This window comes from Trachemys scripta, chromosome 1 (genome assembly GCF_013100865.1).
Source record: "Trachemys scripta elegans isolate TJP31775 chromosome 1, CAS_Tse_1.0, whole genome shotgun sequence".
NCBI lineage: Eukaryota > Metazoa > Chordata > Testudines > Emydidae > Trachemys > Trachemys scripta.
In genome coordinates, this window is record NC_048298.1 from 9,043,718 (window position 1) to 9,057,332 (window position 13,615).

The 13,615-nt window shown below is 54.2% G+C and overlaps 1 protein-coding gene across 1 annotated transcript in view; it reads left to right on the forward strand.

Moving 5' to 3' along the window:
• PODXL (podocalyxin like) overlaps positions 1 to 12,372 on the forward strand; it is an 88,732-nt gene extending 76,360 nt beyond the window's left edge. The window contains exons 5-8 of the mRNA XM_034764302.1: positions 946 to 1,093; positions 3,885 to 3,946; positions 4,512 to 4,679; positions 12,138 to 12,372. Coding sequence (XP_034620193.1) covers positions 946 to 1,093; positions 3,885 to 3,946; positions 4,512 to 4,679; positions 12,138 to 12,332 — 573 coding nt within the window. The 3' untranslated portion in view covers positions 12,333 to 12,372. The remainder of the gene's footprint in view (positions 1 to 945; positions 1,094 to 3,884; positions 3,947 to 4,511; positions 4,680 to 12,137) is intronic.
• Positions 12,373 to 13,615: the final 1,243 nt, after the last annotated feature.

Consider the following 13,615-nt stretch of genomic DNA (forward strand, 5'->3'; position numbering starts at 1 on the left):
TGGGTGACACCTGCCTTCTGCCCAGATACATTATCCTCAGGTGACTAACTTGTACGCCAAGTCCATAAAGCAGACGTTCAATAGCAATACCTTATTAACTAGCGTACGTACAGCTCACCCTGATTACGAATCCAGACCCGTTGGGAGCATCTCTTTATGGGTAAATACTCTGTGAGACCGTTTGGTGTAGTGAGTTTCTCAGTTCTGAGGGGAGAGGTGGTTGCAAAGAACAGGGCACTCTTTGCCAAGGGGTTGCTGTGTCACAAACTCCTTATTGGTGGCGAGACCATCCGCAGGATTCCCCAGGCAGGAAACTGTTGCTGCTATTTTAGCGTCTCAAAAGCAAGCCCCCGACCATATTCTTTTAATGCAGCGGAAGCCGGCCCACTGGTTAGGGCTCTAGCATGGGGTGTGGGAGACTTGGGGTCATTCCTTGCTGGCCCGCAGACCTTGGACAAGTCGCTTAGCCTCTGTGCCTCGTTCCCATCCCTGTTGTGAGGCTAAAACCGTCAACGCGGGGGAGGATAACAGCATTAAGGACTGGGAGATGCTCAGGTACTACAGTGATGGGGGTGGGGAGGTGTATAAGTACCATAGAGCGATAAATTAAATCTGGCCTGGCCTCCATTTCAAAGACGTCTGGTCACAGTAGCACTGCCTCCATCTCTGACCTGGAGGTACCACCTCTTGGGACAAGAGGGTTGTTCACACTCCGCTGAGGCCACCCACAAAGGGACCAGTTCGTGCCCAGTGCTGGTGTGGGGCTGTGATGTAGACACCTGCCCTCTCCCCCCAGACAAGGGCTGAGAACCGTCACACTCATTGCACTACAGTGCTGGGTTGGATTTGACCTGGGGTGCTGGACCCAGGCAGACCTGGGGCCCAGAAGGTTGGTTGGAAGCTGTCTCTGCCGGCTTAGCTGATGTGCGCTTTCTGTCCCTGCAGGACAGCCCTGTGGATCCCTCCCTGCACAACATGCTCTGCAAAGCCGTGAAGGCCACGTTCAACCAGAGCCGAGACATCTGCACCGTGAACCTGATCGCCACTGGGAACCCCCCCAACAGGATTGCTGTGCTCGGTGTTTCTGTGCAAAGTGAGGCCTGCTCACTACCCAAGGGCTTTGCAGGAGGGGAGGGGGCGTCTCACTGCTGAAGACCTTTTAGCCCAATGGTCCCAAAACTGGTGTGCCCCTCTACAGTGGCATGGAGGAATGTCTGGTGTTGGGGGGAGGCAGCAGCCTGGGCCAGCCCCCCACGGGGGGTGGGAGGCAGGGAGGGGCACTACCCAGCCCCGCTCTGGCCCTGGCCTCAGCCATAGCCGTGGTCCCAGTTCCACTCCCAGCACCCAGCTGCGGCCCTGCTCCAGGCCTGGCTCAGCCGCCAGCCCCGAGCCCGCATGCTTGGCCTCAGGCCTCCGCCCCTGGCCCCAGCCTGGCCACAACTCCGCTCCGGGGGGGGGTGTGGGGGTGTGTGCGCGCGTGCGCATTCCATTACTGGGGGGAGGCGAGAGGAAGTTTGGGCACCACTATTTTAACCTCTTCAGGAAGCCTGGTGGAAATCATGGAGCTGTGTAATCAGCCTTACTGGGGACTCCAGTACTTTCCATTAAGGGCTGGTTTGGGGTGTGACGGAAGCCCAGTGGCCCCCAGCAATCAGTAAACCGCTAGGCCACCGCTCTGGTTCCAAACCTAGTTGCCAGGTGGATCAGTTCAATTTTATCTTCCAGTAGGGTTACAACTCATTAGCCAATATCAACAAGGGACTGGAGCCCAGGCCAGGGAGAGAAAAGCCTCACCCCACGGAGGCTCAGGAGAGTAGCTGGGCAATGATCTCTCACTTCAAGGGCCCCAGTTCAAATCCAGCCAGCTCAGGTGTGACCAAACATCAATTTGATGGCTGTTGGGTTGCTGATGTGAAATGAGGTGGTAGGTTTCAGTCCAGCTTCCAGGCTGCCGGTGCTTCCATGGTTAAAGGGTCCCAGAAGGACTGACCTCCTTTGGGCACCCACAGAGGAGAGGACAGTGTTTACAGGGCCTGAAGATGGACTCCCCTTCTTTCAGCGAGGCCAGGCAGTTAGAGCCAGTTTACACGAGCAGGACAGGCCAGAGCTCTCATGCTTCAGGGCAGAAGCTAACTGCTAGCTGCCTGGGGTCAGGAAGAGATCTCCCCTCGGGGCAGGATAGTCTGTAGCTGCCCCCTACGGGGGCTCTTTCACTTTCTTCTGAGGCAGCTGGTACTGGAGCGGGGACTTGCTCTCACAGCCAAGGAGGGTAGCACCTGCCTCTCTGTTTAATGCCACTCCTGGCGTGGCGGGGAAGGGAGAGAAAGTGAGAGCAGTGCATGGTCTTCCCCCTCTACCCACCAGGGAGAGCTGCTGGTACCAGACCTGCCAGTGGGCTCATGCAGGCGAGAGTGGGGAGAGGGGATCTCAAAGCTCAGGCGGATCTAGGTAACCCAAGCTGGCGCTCCGGGCACACACCCTGCTACAGCCTCTCCCAGCCCCCCCTGCGCTGCCTGGTCACGTCAGCAACAGCCCCACCTGCTGGGGAGATGTAGGAGCCCGCTGCTTGGCAGAGGCTGTTTGCCACACTGCCGGGAAAAATCCGATCCCTCCCGCGCTCCATGAAGGACGCCTGCCCTTGGGGGCAGGGAGGTGATTCCTGGCCTGTGAGCTGCTCTTCGACCACCAGCCTCCCTGTCTCACCTTCCCCCGTGCTGTCTGCTTCCATTGCACACCGCACTGCCTGACGGCCAGGTGTAACAGCCCTCCCGCGGCGTGGGCACAGGGTAGGCAGGGGCTGGGATTCGGAGCTGCCCTCTTGCGCTATGGGTATGTCTACACCGCAGTGAGGCACTCACATCTGGCCTCAGGCTAAGGGTCTGTTTAATGGCAGTGTAGACACTGGGGCTCAGACTGCAGCCTGAGCTCTGGGATCCCCCCAGCATGGTCCTATAGCCCGGGGCTCCAGCCCGAGCCCGAACGTCTACAATGCAATTACACAGCCCCTTAGCCCAAGTCAGCTGGCATAGGCCAGCCACGGGGATTCAGTTGTAGTGTAGACATTCCCTCGGGGACTCAAGTACATGCTTAGGGCGATTGTTTGAAACCCTTGGTGCTTATGAGGCCGGAAACCAATCCCCAAAGCCCATCTCGCTAGTGAAAACAGCCCCAGGGCTGCATCCGCTCCCCACATGGCCCTAATGCGCTGCACAAACAGGATGGCCGGAGTGGACAGAGGGCTGTGGGATCCCATGGAGGGACCAGCCCAGCCCAGGCGGGGCAGGGACTAGCTGTCCTGCGAGGTTTGCTCCTGCTTTGAATGCTGTTCTTGTCACGCTCTGCAGCACGTGTGTCATAACGCCCCAGGCAGGGCTCAGGCAGCCCCTGGCAGCCCTTCCCCAACTGGAGCTCCGGCCCCAAAAATCTCCCTGGGTAAATGTTCCTTTTGCTTTGGGCCTGGGTGTCGCGCTGCTGAAAGGTATTAGAGTTACAGCCCTGGGCTCCAACCCAGCGAGCATCCAGGCGGCAGGCAAAACACAACCAGCAGCACGGCCTCCTCGGGCCCACGGACTCCTTAACCCAATAGAACCTCAGGGTTGGACGGGACCTCAGGTGGCCATGCACCAAGCCTGACACGCAGAGCGGGCTGGGCAGTCTCCCTCCCCCGTTTAATCCTTGGCTTCTCTGCAGAGGCCCACTTCACTGATGATGGGGGCACCGGGGGGAGGCTGCCATTTATTCACTGCAGGGCCTGGGGCAAGTTGCCCCGTTTCCTCATGTGTGAGATGGAGGCTGAAGGCCCCGAGCTCCGCATGGGGCAGGCCGGGTGGCGTAGCCGCTATGCAGGGGGCCGCCCTTCACCTCTGGCTCGTTTCTCCCTACAGCCAAAGCCGTGCCCAAGGAGCTGTTTGAACTGCTGGGGACGAAGAAGGGAGAGCTCCAGCAGGTGAGTGAGTCCCCCCGGACAAACCCCACTTCCCGTTCCTGGGGAGGAGGCTTTGGGCTTACGCTGCTCAGGGCCAGCTGCTGAGATGACGTTGGTTGGAGCTCTGGGGCTGGAAGGCGATGGAGACAGTACCACTGCTCCCTGCCATGCCAGCCCCAGGGCAATCAGCGTCTCCATTTCTAAAGGTCTTTAGACTGTGACTAAGGATCAGCAGAGGACGGGAACATGGGGGTGGCGTCTCACTCAGCCCGGCTGCTGTCCTTGGACATCCCTCCTTCCCCCCTGCGAGGGTTGCCTGGAACCCCTGCCAGGGCAGGGCAGCATAGTTCCCCCGCTGGGTGTCGTACGCCACAGTTGTATGCACCCAGCTGGTTGGGCAACTGGCCGTAACGTGCAGGCCCAGGCTGGGGAGAGCGGGCAGGAGCTGGGCCGCTTGCCGTGCTATGGAAAGAGGACTGCAGGGGGTGTCGGGGAGGCGGGTGCTCTCTCAGCGCAGGCTAGGCACCGAGGGCAGGGAATGCAGGTGCTGCTGGATCTGCCCCCTCACCCTTCCTGCCCTTGGCAGCTTGGCATTGGCAACGTCACCTATGCCGACAAGCGGCTGGAGGAGGAGAACGAAGACCGGTTCAGCATGCCCTTGATCATCACCATCGTGTGCATGGCCTGCTCCCTGCTGCTCGTCGCTGCCATCTACGGCTGCTGCCACCAGCGGGTCGCCCGTAGGAAGGATCAGGTAAGCGACTCCCACCGTCCGTGCACCCGCAGGGGCTTCCCGTTATGTCCCCAGCCCCCTGCATGGTAGTCAATCAGCAGCCAGAAGGCTGGGGTGACCTGTGTGGCGGGGGAGAAGGGAGCTGTGTCCCAACATGGACTGGGCTACTGGTCTGTCCTGGGATCAGACCACTGCCAGCCACCCTGAATTCCTTGGGGACGTGTGGGGCTGGCTGCTTGGCTCTGTCAGCATGGCTGGGCTAGGAGGACTGATATGGAGAAGTTCCATTTCCCCTCCATTACATTAGACAGGCAAGAGCTGGTCAGAAGTTTGTCCCAGGGAAACCGAGTTGTGATGTAAATTGCTTTTGGTCGAGCACAGAAAATGCTTTGGGGGAATCGCTCTGTTGGCAATGAAACTGGTTTTCTTATAGAAAAACAAAAATGGGTAAAAATTTTGGTTATCAAAAAACAGGTTTTTGGGGATTTTTTTTTTTTCAAAATTTCCCCTGAATTTTTTTTTGATGAAAACCCACCCCCCAAAGCAATTTGATTTCTTTCAAAAATTTTAAAATTTCCTGTGAAAAATAATTGGCATTTTCCAACCAGCTGTAACCCAGACTCTGCCCCTTCAGGAAATCAACCAGGAGATGCCCCCAGGGGAAAGTTATGGAACAATCTGTCCATTACACAGTTTCTGTAACGGATCTAACACTCGCCTCTATCAGAGACAGGATACGGGACAAGATGGGCTGACAGTTCCCACACGCCCAACATTTTTAAGTGGGTGGCAAGTTTTTTCCTCGGGCCCTCATCCAAATTAAATCCCTGGCTAACACAGCAAGCACAGGGACAGTCACCGAACACGCAGCCCTTGGCTGTGGTTTTGAAATGATGGGCAGCGTGGCTTCCTGCCCCGAGCCTGCATTCCATCCCTCTAAATTCTCATAGCGTGGATCAAAGCTCCAGTTTGAGTTACACACCTAAATACCTTCGGGCCTGAGCACCTCCTTAGAAGCCGATGGGTGAGTCTATTGTGCTCAGAACAGTAGAGTTTACAATAGGCTAATTTGACAGGGCATCATACGTTTCTCCTGTTCATGTCCCTGTGAGTTTCCCTGGGAGGATCAGGCTCACAGCAGAACAGGCTGGATTGTTGCTCCCAAAGGTTCCCTACCAATCTGAATATTGGCCTGTACAGATTTATTCCTGCTATCCCCTCACTTAGGGTGACCAGATAGCAAGTGTGAAAAATCAGGATGGGGGTGGGGGATAATAGGTGCCTATATAAGAAAAAGCCCCCAAAATCGGGACTGTCCCTATAAAATTGGGACATCTGGTCACCCTACCCTCACTGGCACTGCTGGACCGTCATTGCATCGCTCTGTGCTGTAGGAAATGCAGATGTGACTTGCAGACACAGCTGATGTCCACAGGAGGGCGCAGGCACTACACACTTCAGATCTAAGAGCGCCAGGAGTGATGTTTGCTCCTGCAGCAATTTAACCCTTTAGTTTAGCAGTGCTAGGGACATCCCTTTGCTCTGCCTGGGCAGAGTCCGGTCTCAAACCTAACCGATAAAGGCAACATCTGGTGCCAAGCTTACGAGCAAAAAGGCTGGCTGTAGAATCAGTGTAAAGAGCGAAAAGATACCAGAGTACAAGTCACTGCTCCCTAGGTTTACACAGCTCCAATTGCTACTGCTAAAAGTTTGGATCCAACGGAGAAGGAATTTGACAATGTCATATGCAAGAATCCTGTGATAGGGCAAAACCACTAGAGGTCTTCACAAGTTCTCCTGAGGGCAGTGTGGGATTTGTCAGAGCATTAAAATCCTCCTTTCAATTGGCTTAGAAACATCTATAGCAGGTGATCACTCAGGGCTACCCTGAAAAGTGAGGTCAACCCAGTTATGACGTGTAGGGGTGTGAAAAATCCACAGTCCGGAGCGATGTCGTGAAGCTGACCTAAGCCCCAGCGTAGACAGCACTAGGTTGGCAGAAGAATTCTTCCAGTGACCTAGCTACCGCCTCTCGGGAGGTGGATTAACAACAGCGAGGGCTACCGCCCCAACTTCCTACACTCATGCTGCTTCTCATGTGCCCCACCTCCGCGAGCAGGAGCGAAAAGACAGGCTGGTCTTTAGGTCCATTTCATTTTTGGTCACTGTGCCGAGACCATAACCAGGATTACTGTCAGCTTGAAATTAACTATATATATATATAAAAAAGCATTAGAAGTGGTTACACACTCTACCTGGCCTGCAGCCCTCCATCAGTGTGAATTCCTTGTATTGCTGTAGTGCTTAGGAGCCCTAATCTTGGCCCAGGACTGCAGTGTGCTAGGCGCTGTACACACACAACTAGAGTGTACGTGTTTCTCTCACCCTTCTTGCTCTGTGAGAGGCCCAACAACAGGTGCAACTCGCTGTATGGGGGAAGGCGTGACACTGATTATACACCACGAGCTGTCAGCGCTGGGTGTTGGCTACAGCCATTTACAGATTGAAACACATTTTCAGGCAGACGTGTGATTTTTAGGTCCCTTTCACTGCAAGGTGGAACTGGACTGCAGCTCAGCACTCACGTCCCAAAAGGCCGCTGGCCAGGCCCAGACAGTCACAGGTATCCGTAATCGTGGGCCTGGGCTGGAGTCAGGTTGGCGTCCTTGAGAAGAAAGGCTCTCTCTGCCCTGAGGAAGACAGGCCTTAGCGGTGACTCGGAAGGCTAGCTAAGAAACTGGTACAGCCCAGCTGCTCTTCCTGGGTTTTGCTGGAGGACTGGGGCACTGAGGGGTGTTGTGGGTTCTTACACCTGAAGGGGCTGGCGGCTCCATCTTTCGCTCATGTTGTCCCAAGTGCGCATGGGAGCAGAGGAGCTCTGAGCAAGGACAAAAAGCAATGGCTGTGGAGCACCCGGACTTGAAAACCCCTTCCCTTGTGAGGAGTTCTGAGGCAGTGCAGCTACATCAGTTACCCCTCTTCGAAACCACTGCCTGTCAGCTGAGGAGCCGTGGGCCGGGGGTTTCCACCAGTGCAGCTGCATCAGAGCAAACCCTTCCCGTGTCGCTGAGCGTCACGGCTCAGCTCTCAACCTCCTGGGACTGGAGGGACGAGACCACAGGTGTCTTCCGGGGCAGATGAGGCTTGAAGTTCTAATGTAAAAGACAAGCAGATGATTTCTCTTCTCCCCTCTCCCTCCAGCAAATACATTTCAGGCCTTCTTTATACATCATCAGAGCAAAAATGGGCATACGCCCTTTTCCCCTCTCCTGTACCCGTTGCAGGTTCTTGCTAGCATGAAGCCAGGTCGTCCCTCCACCTCCAAATTTCCTTCTAAGCTTACTTAATTTGCCATGATTATTTAATCTACAAACACGAGAGAAAAGCTGCAGTCGAGTCACCAAACAGGAAGTGGCAGCATCCTGTCTAGACACCGAAGGACTCGCTCCTCGGCCTGTTTGTCAAGCCCTGAGGAACCAGCCACAGACTAGATTGAAGATTAAGAGCGGGATGAAAGTGAGGCTGCATTTGGACCTGAAAAGACCAGGGCCCCGCTTCAGAGCCGGCAAGGCTGCTCCAATGCAGGGCTGAGTTTTAAATAGACGTAGGGGTGATGTGCTTGGGGGGAGCAGACTGGGAGAAGGCAGCTGTGGCAATTCCCTGCCATTGGTTCATCTCTGTCCCTGCTGTCCTCTGCCCATGGCACACAACAGTGTAGGCACCTGAGGGCTGGGATACTCGGGTCTGATTCCGGTTGTTGGGCTTGGTGTGCGGGTGCTGGGTGGTGGTGGAGGCCTGGGCTATAGAGGAGATCAGACTAGACAGTCTGGGGGTCCCATCTAGCCTTAAACCCTAGTCCAGTGGTTGTCAACCTTTTGGGGCTCAGGACCCATTTATCACTGTTTAGGGCCTTTCGCAACCCAGTAAATAATCTGGGGGTGGAGGCCCGCAGGTGGATTTGCCCCTGTTCTGCCCCACAGCGGGGTTGGGTCCTGCCCGACACTCACCCCATAGTGGCAGCTCCTGCGACTCCAGTGCTGTGGGGCTGGCTGGGCTTGGCTCTCCGTGCTGTTCAAGTTTGGCCCCACCCGACTGGACTAAATTTGTGAGAGTGGAGCTGTGACCTGGCTCGTGGGGTGGCGGTGCCACTCACTCAAATTTGGCCTACCCGGAGTCCCGTCGTCATGGCGGCTGGGCCAACCCTAAGCGGCGCTGGGACCCCAGAGGTTGCAGTGCCTGGAGCAGGGAGGTGAGCTCAGAGAGACTCGAGGGACAGGAGCTGCCACGTGACCCTTCCAAACATTCTGGCAACCCAGTTTTGGGTCCCGACCCCTAGGTTGAGAAACCCTGGTCTGAGTGACGCACTGCTAGAATCAACACCCACTTCAGCTCCCCATCTGTCTCCAGGGAAGCATTCAGAAGCGGGCGGTTTGCGGAGGCAGCGCCGAAGAGGCTCCCGCTGCAATATGTGAGTGATGGAAGTGAACGCAGCCAGCCTGAGATGTGTGAGCGCCCATCAGAGCCGCTGGCTTTCTTTACAAAGCAGCACTTCCAGCTGCTGGCTCCTACGGTTGCCATGGCAGCAACCTGGCTTCTAATATTTCTAACAGCAACAGCTAGCCGGCCCTGTTTGTGCTAGGCGCTGTACGGCCACGTAACCAACGACAAGTCCGTGCCCGGAAGAGTTTATTGCCTACGGCCATGGCTACACAGGAAAGTTGTACCAATTATGCCCATGTACTCAGACCAATATAAACCGCCCCCCCGTCCTCCAGTGTGCACACTCTGATTCTGGTATAAGAACAGCTTTTTTGGTTTAGCTTAAGCCCCTTCCCAAGTAACACAAGCTGAATCAAAAAAAGCCACTCATAGGAATGAGTGCCTGGAAGGGGCACGTGTTAAACCACTATATTAATAGTCATGCCTTCCACTTATAACTGGAGCAGCTTAAATTCACTCCAACAACTCTCCCATGAAGACAAGGCCTTTATAGACAAGACAGACAGTGTGTGGGAGGTAGGCAAATCAGAGCCAGTAGCGCACGGTCTCACAACTCCGATATGCGCTCTGTTCCCTGATCTCCGCTGTCGCTTTCATTGTAAGGGGCTGCATTACAAGGGACGGTTCAGCGCCCACGTTCAGCCTGGTAGAACAGTCATCCCGCGGGGCATTCGAGAGCAAGCCAGTTTGCTGTAGTTATTTTAGAAACGTCACAGACCACAGGGCAGGGGAGGAGGGCCTGGGGAAAGGGCAAGTACAAGCTAGTGCAGATTTCCCAAAAAATGAAGGCAGGGTGATCCTGGCTGTAATCAGCCCATAAGGCCAATTTCCACCCACAGTCAAACTGAGAAGGGGAACATCAAGTAACTATACAGAGCCACGAGCAATAAGCAGCATGACCGGTGGGTTTCATAAAGAAGAAATCCTGCCAGAAACTTAATTGCTTTGCTTTCTGGACTGAGATGGGGACCAACTGGCTAAGCGGCAGTTCTGCAGAAAAAAGACCTGGGGATTACAGTGGGCGAGAAGCTGGATGCGAGTCAGCAGTGTGCCCTTGTTGCCAAGAAGGCTAACGGCATATTGGGCTGTATTAGTAGGAGCATTGCCAGCAGATTGACGGAAGTGATTATTCCCTTCTATTCGACATTGGTGAGGCCACGCCTTGCGTATTAAATCCAGTTTTGGGCCCCCCACTACAGAAGGGATGTGGACAAATTGGAGAGAGTCCAGCAGAGGGCAACAAAAATGATTAGAGTTCTGGAGACATGACTTATGAGGAGAGGCTGAGGGAACTGGGATTGTTTAGTCTGCAGAAGAGAAGAGTGAGGGGGGATTTGATAGCAGCTTCCAACTACCTGCAGGGGGGTTCCAAAGAGGATGGAGCTAGACCGTTTTGAGTGGTGGCAGATGACAGAACAAGGAGCAATGGTCTCAAGTTGCAGTGGGGGAGGTCTAGGTTGGATATTAGGAAACACTTTTTCACTAGGAGGGTGGTGAAGCACTAGAATGGGTTACCTAGGGAGGTGGGGGAATCTCCTTCCTTAGAGGTTTTTAAGGCCCGTCTTGACAAAGCTCTGGCTGGGATGATTTAGTTGGTGTTGGTCCTGCTTTGAGCACGGGATTGGACTAGATGACGTCCTGAGGGCTCTTCCAACCCTAATCTTCTATGATTCTATGTCAAATGGATTTTAGCAAAGCATTTGATGTAGAGTCTTGAAGTCTTATTTGAATTGGCTTGGATAGGAACACTCGAAGAACGATTAACAGGCTAAACCCCAGGTAATGGTAAACCAATGTAGCTGGGGGAGAAGTCTAGCCCCATTCTACAGTGATGGCTTGTTAGCCTCACAGCTGAGCTGGGAGCATGGCTAGAACAACACATTCAGAGCATAGACTGATGATATGAAACTGGAAGAAGTGGCAAGAACCAACCAGGACAGACAAATCCTTGAAAGAGCCCGAGAGAGAGATTGGAAACATGGGCAGAAAACAAAGATGCGCTGGGAAAGGCCCAGGTGAGGACACCTGGGGGATGCTCCCTCAGGCACCTGACCAGTGCAAGACACCTGCGAGGCACAACAATGCCCAAAGAGACAACAGAGGGAGCATGGACAGCAAGTTAGTTCATTTCCAGGCACCATATCACTAGAAAGAGGAGGTGTAGCAGGCGTGAAATAGTGAAGCCCAATACCTTGGGACTAGCCTGGACAAGAAAGACAGCGGGGAGCGTAGAATGGAGAACAACGCTTCCTGGCTAAGGGGAGAGGGAGCGGATGAGCTATTTATCCTTTCCCATCTGTGACTTCTGTCACGGAGGACTAAGGTGGGACTCCGTGGCATTATTTATAGAGGCACTTCGTGACCCTAAGTGCGCTGTAAACCAAGGGTGGTCCCAGTCAAAGAAGGTTCAGCCTGAACAGGGTTTTTCCTGCCTTGGGAATGCCAGGAGGACAGGTGCAGAAAACAGAGCGTGGAGCAGGCTAGTTCTGAAGGACAATGTGCCGCTGAGCTCAGGAAAGGCCTTGCTGAAGGAATCAGGAGCTGGTGAGGTGAGCCAGGGAGATTGCCCGTCTCTGGCCCTGGGCGTGAGGAGCTGAGGTAGAACCAAGCCACCAGCTGCATTACACTTTAGACGCTCTTTTTAAAAGTCACTGATTGTGTAGTGTCAAAGGCTGGCAGATGCTTTGTAAGATTCGCCACAGCGCCCCACCAAGGTACCTCAGTCCTGACCCACAGCACCCCTGCCTTGTCCAGTCCAGGCCCCTCCATCCTGACCTACAGCACCCCGGCAAGTCTAGTTTTGGTCAGCACCAGGAAAGTCACACTAACATGTCTGGTTGTGAGATGACTGTGCAGTGTGGACAGATGCTGTGAGGATAACGTTGGCAGCTGGGAAATACCGTACATTTATCCACAGACTGATCATGCTCTTGTTTTCACCAAAGATTTCTGTGTTGTTTTTTTCTTGTCCCCCTCCAGCAACGCCTGACAGAAGAGCTACAGACCATGGAGAATGGCTACCATGACAACCCGACTCTGGAGGTGATGGAGACCTCCTCAGAGATGCAGGAGAAGAAGGTGAACCTGAACGGGGAGCTGGGAGACAGCTGGATAGTCCCCATGGACAACCTCACAAAAGAGGAGCTGGAGGGAGAGGAGGACACGCATTTATAAGTGACATGAAACTCTACCAGCAGAACAAAACAAAACAAAACAACCCCAAAACGATCAGAGCCACAAGTGCCGTCGCTTGGAGCATCCTGTGGAGCAAGGAGCCACCCAGGTGCCTGAATGCCCCCTTGAGGCAGCAGACCATGACTGGCGTTTGCTCTGGCCCAAACGTTGTTCAATCAAAACATATTCACAGTCCAGACTAGGTTGTATTTTTGCTTCTATAGCGGGAGAGTGCCGGTATATAAGCCTTGACTAGAGACAAGAAAGTTCAGCTTCTGGCCATCGTAAAAGGTTAAGCGCTTGAAGGCCTCTTGCAGGGCTTTTCAGTCTTTTCCATACTGGGACCCCTTCCGTCTAGCTGGGATCTAGCACTATGGGAAGGGCAGAGTGGTCATGACACCCCCCACCCCCGGGCTGAGAACCTGGATACAGAATGATCAGAAGCCTCTGGTGCCTAACGGTGCCTAACTCCAGAAACCGCGTTAGCATCACAGCGGATTTGCCTTAGTGAAGGGTGCTGCTCAGGGTAGAAGGGCTGGAGGCAAAGGGCTAGCAACCTACTGTCATAGGTTTTTCTCAGTTCTTCGCTCTGCCGTCATGTGCATCACCTGCTGCTAGTGCCCAGTACATTATGAGGCTCTGCACCCTGTTTGTTCTTCTTCCATCACTGCTCACCGGGAGAATGAGGATCTTTCCCCCACGTAACCTCCACCGTCACCTGCAATACCATAGTCAAACCTCCAGGCTCTGCTCCAATCAAATGAGGGGGCAGTGCCATCTAGTGGTGAGAGTGCAGGGTAGGGGATTTGGGGTCCATTCTGTGTGACCTCAAAGAAGTCACTTAGGTGCTCTGTGCTTTTGTTTTCCCCATTTGTTATGTGCAGAGAAGCTTTATAGAAGTGCCAATTATTAAGCCACAGGAGATAAGGGAAAGAACAGCAACTGCCCTCATCCCAAGCCACGTGATTGCCTGGTCATTTGCCAAGTCTCCCTGGAATCACTATGGAAAATCCTTTGCATTCACCAAAGCTTCCCCTGCCAACACCAGTGATCACTCCTGGGTCCTTAATACTCCCTCTGTCCTCCATGGACCTTCCTGGCCTGCAGTGTGAATTCCACTGACTGACACTGAGGTCCTGTTGAGGATACACCCTTCCTTCAGGACAGGGGCAATGTTTAAGGCTCCAAGACTGCACTTCTGCTGGGTTTCTTTAGCCAAAACCCAGGGTTGTGAGTTCAATCCTTGAGGGGGCCACTTAGGGATCTGGGGCAAAATCAGTACT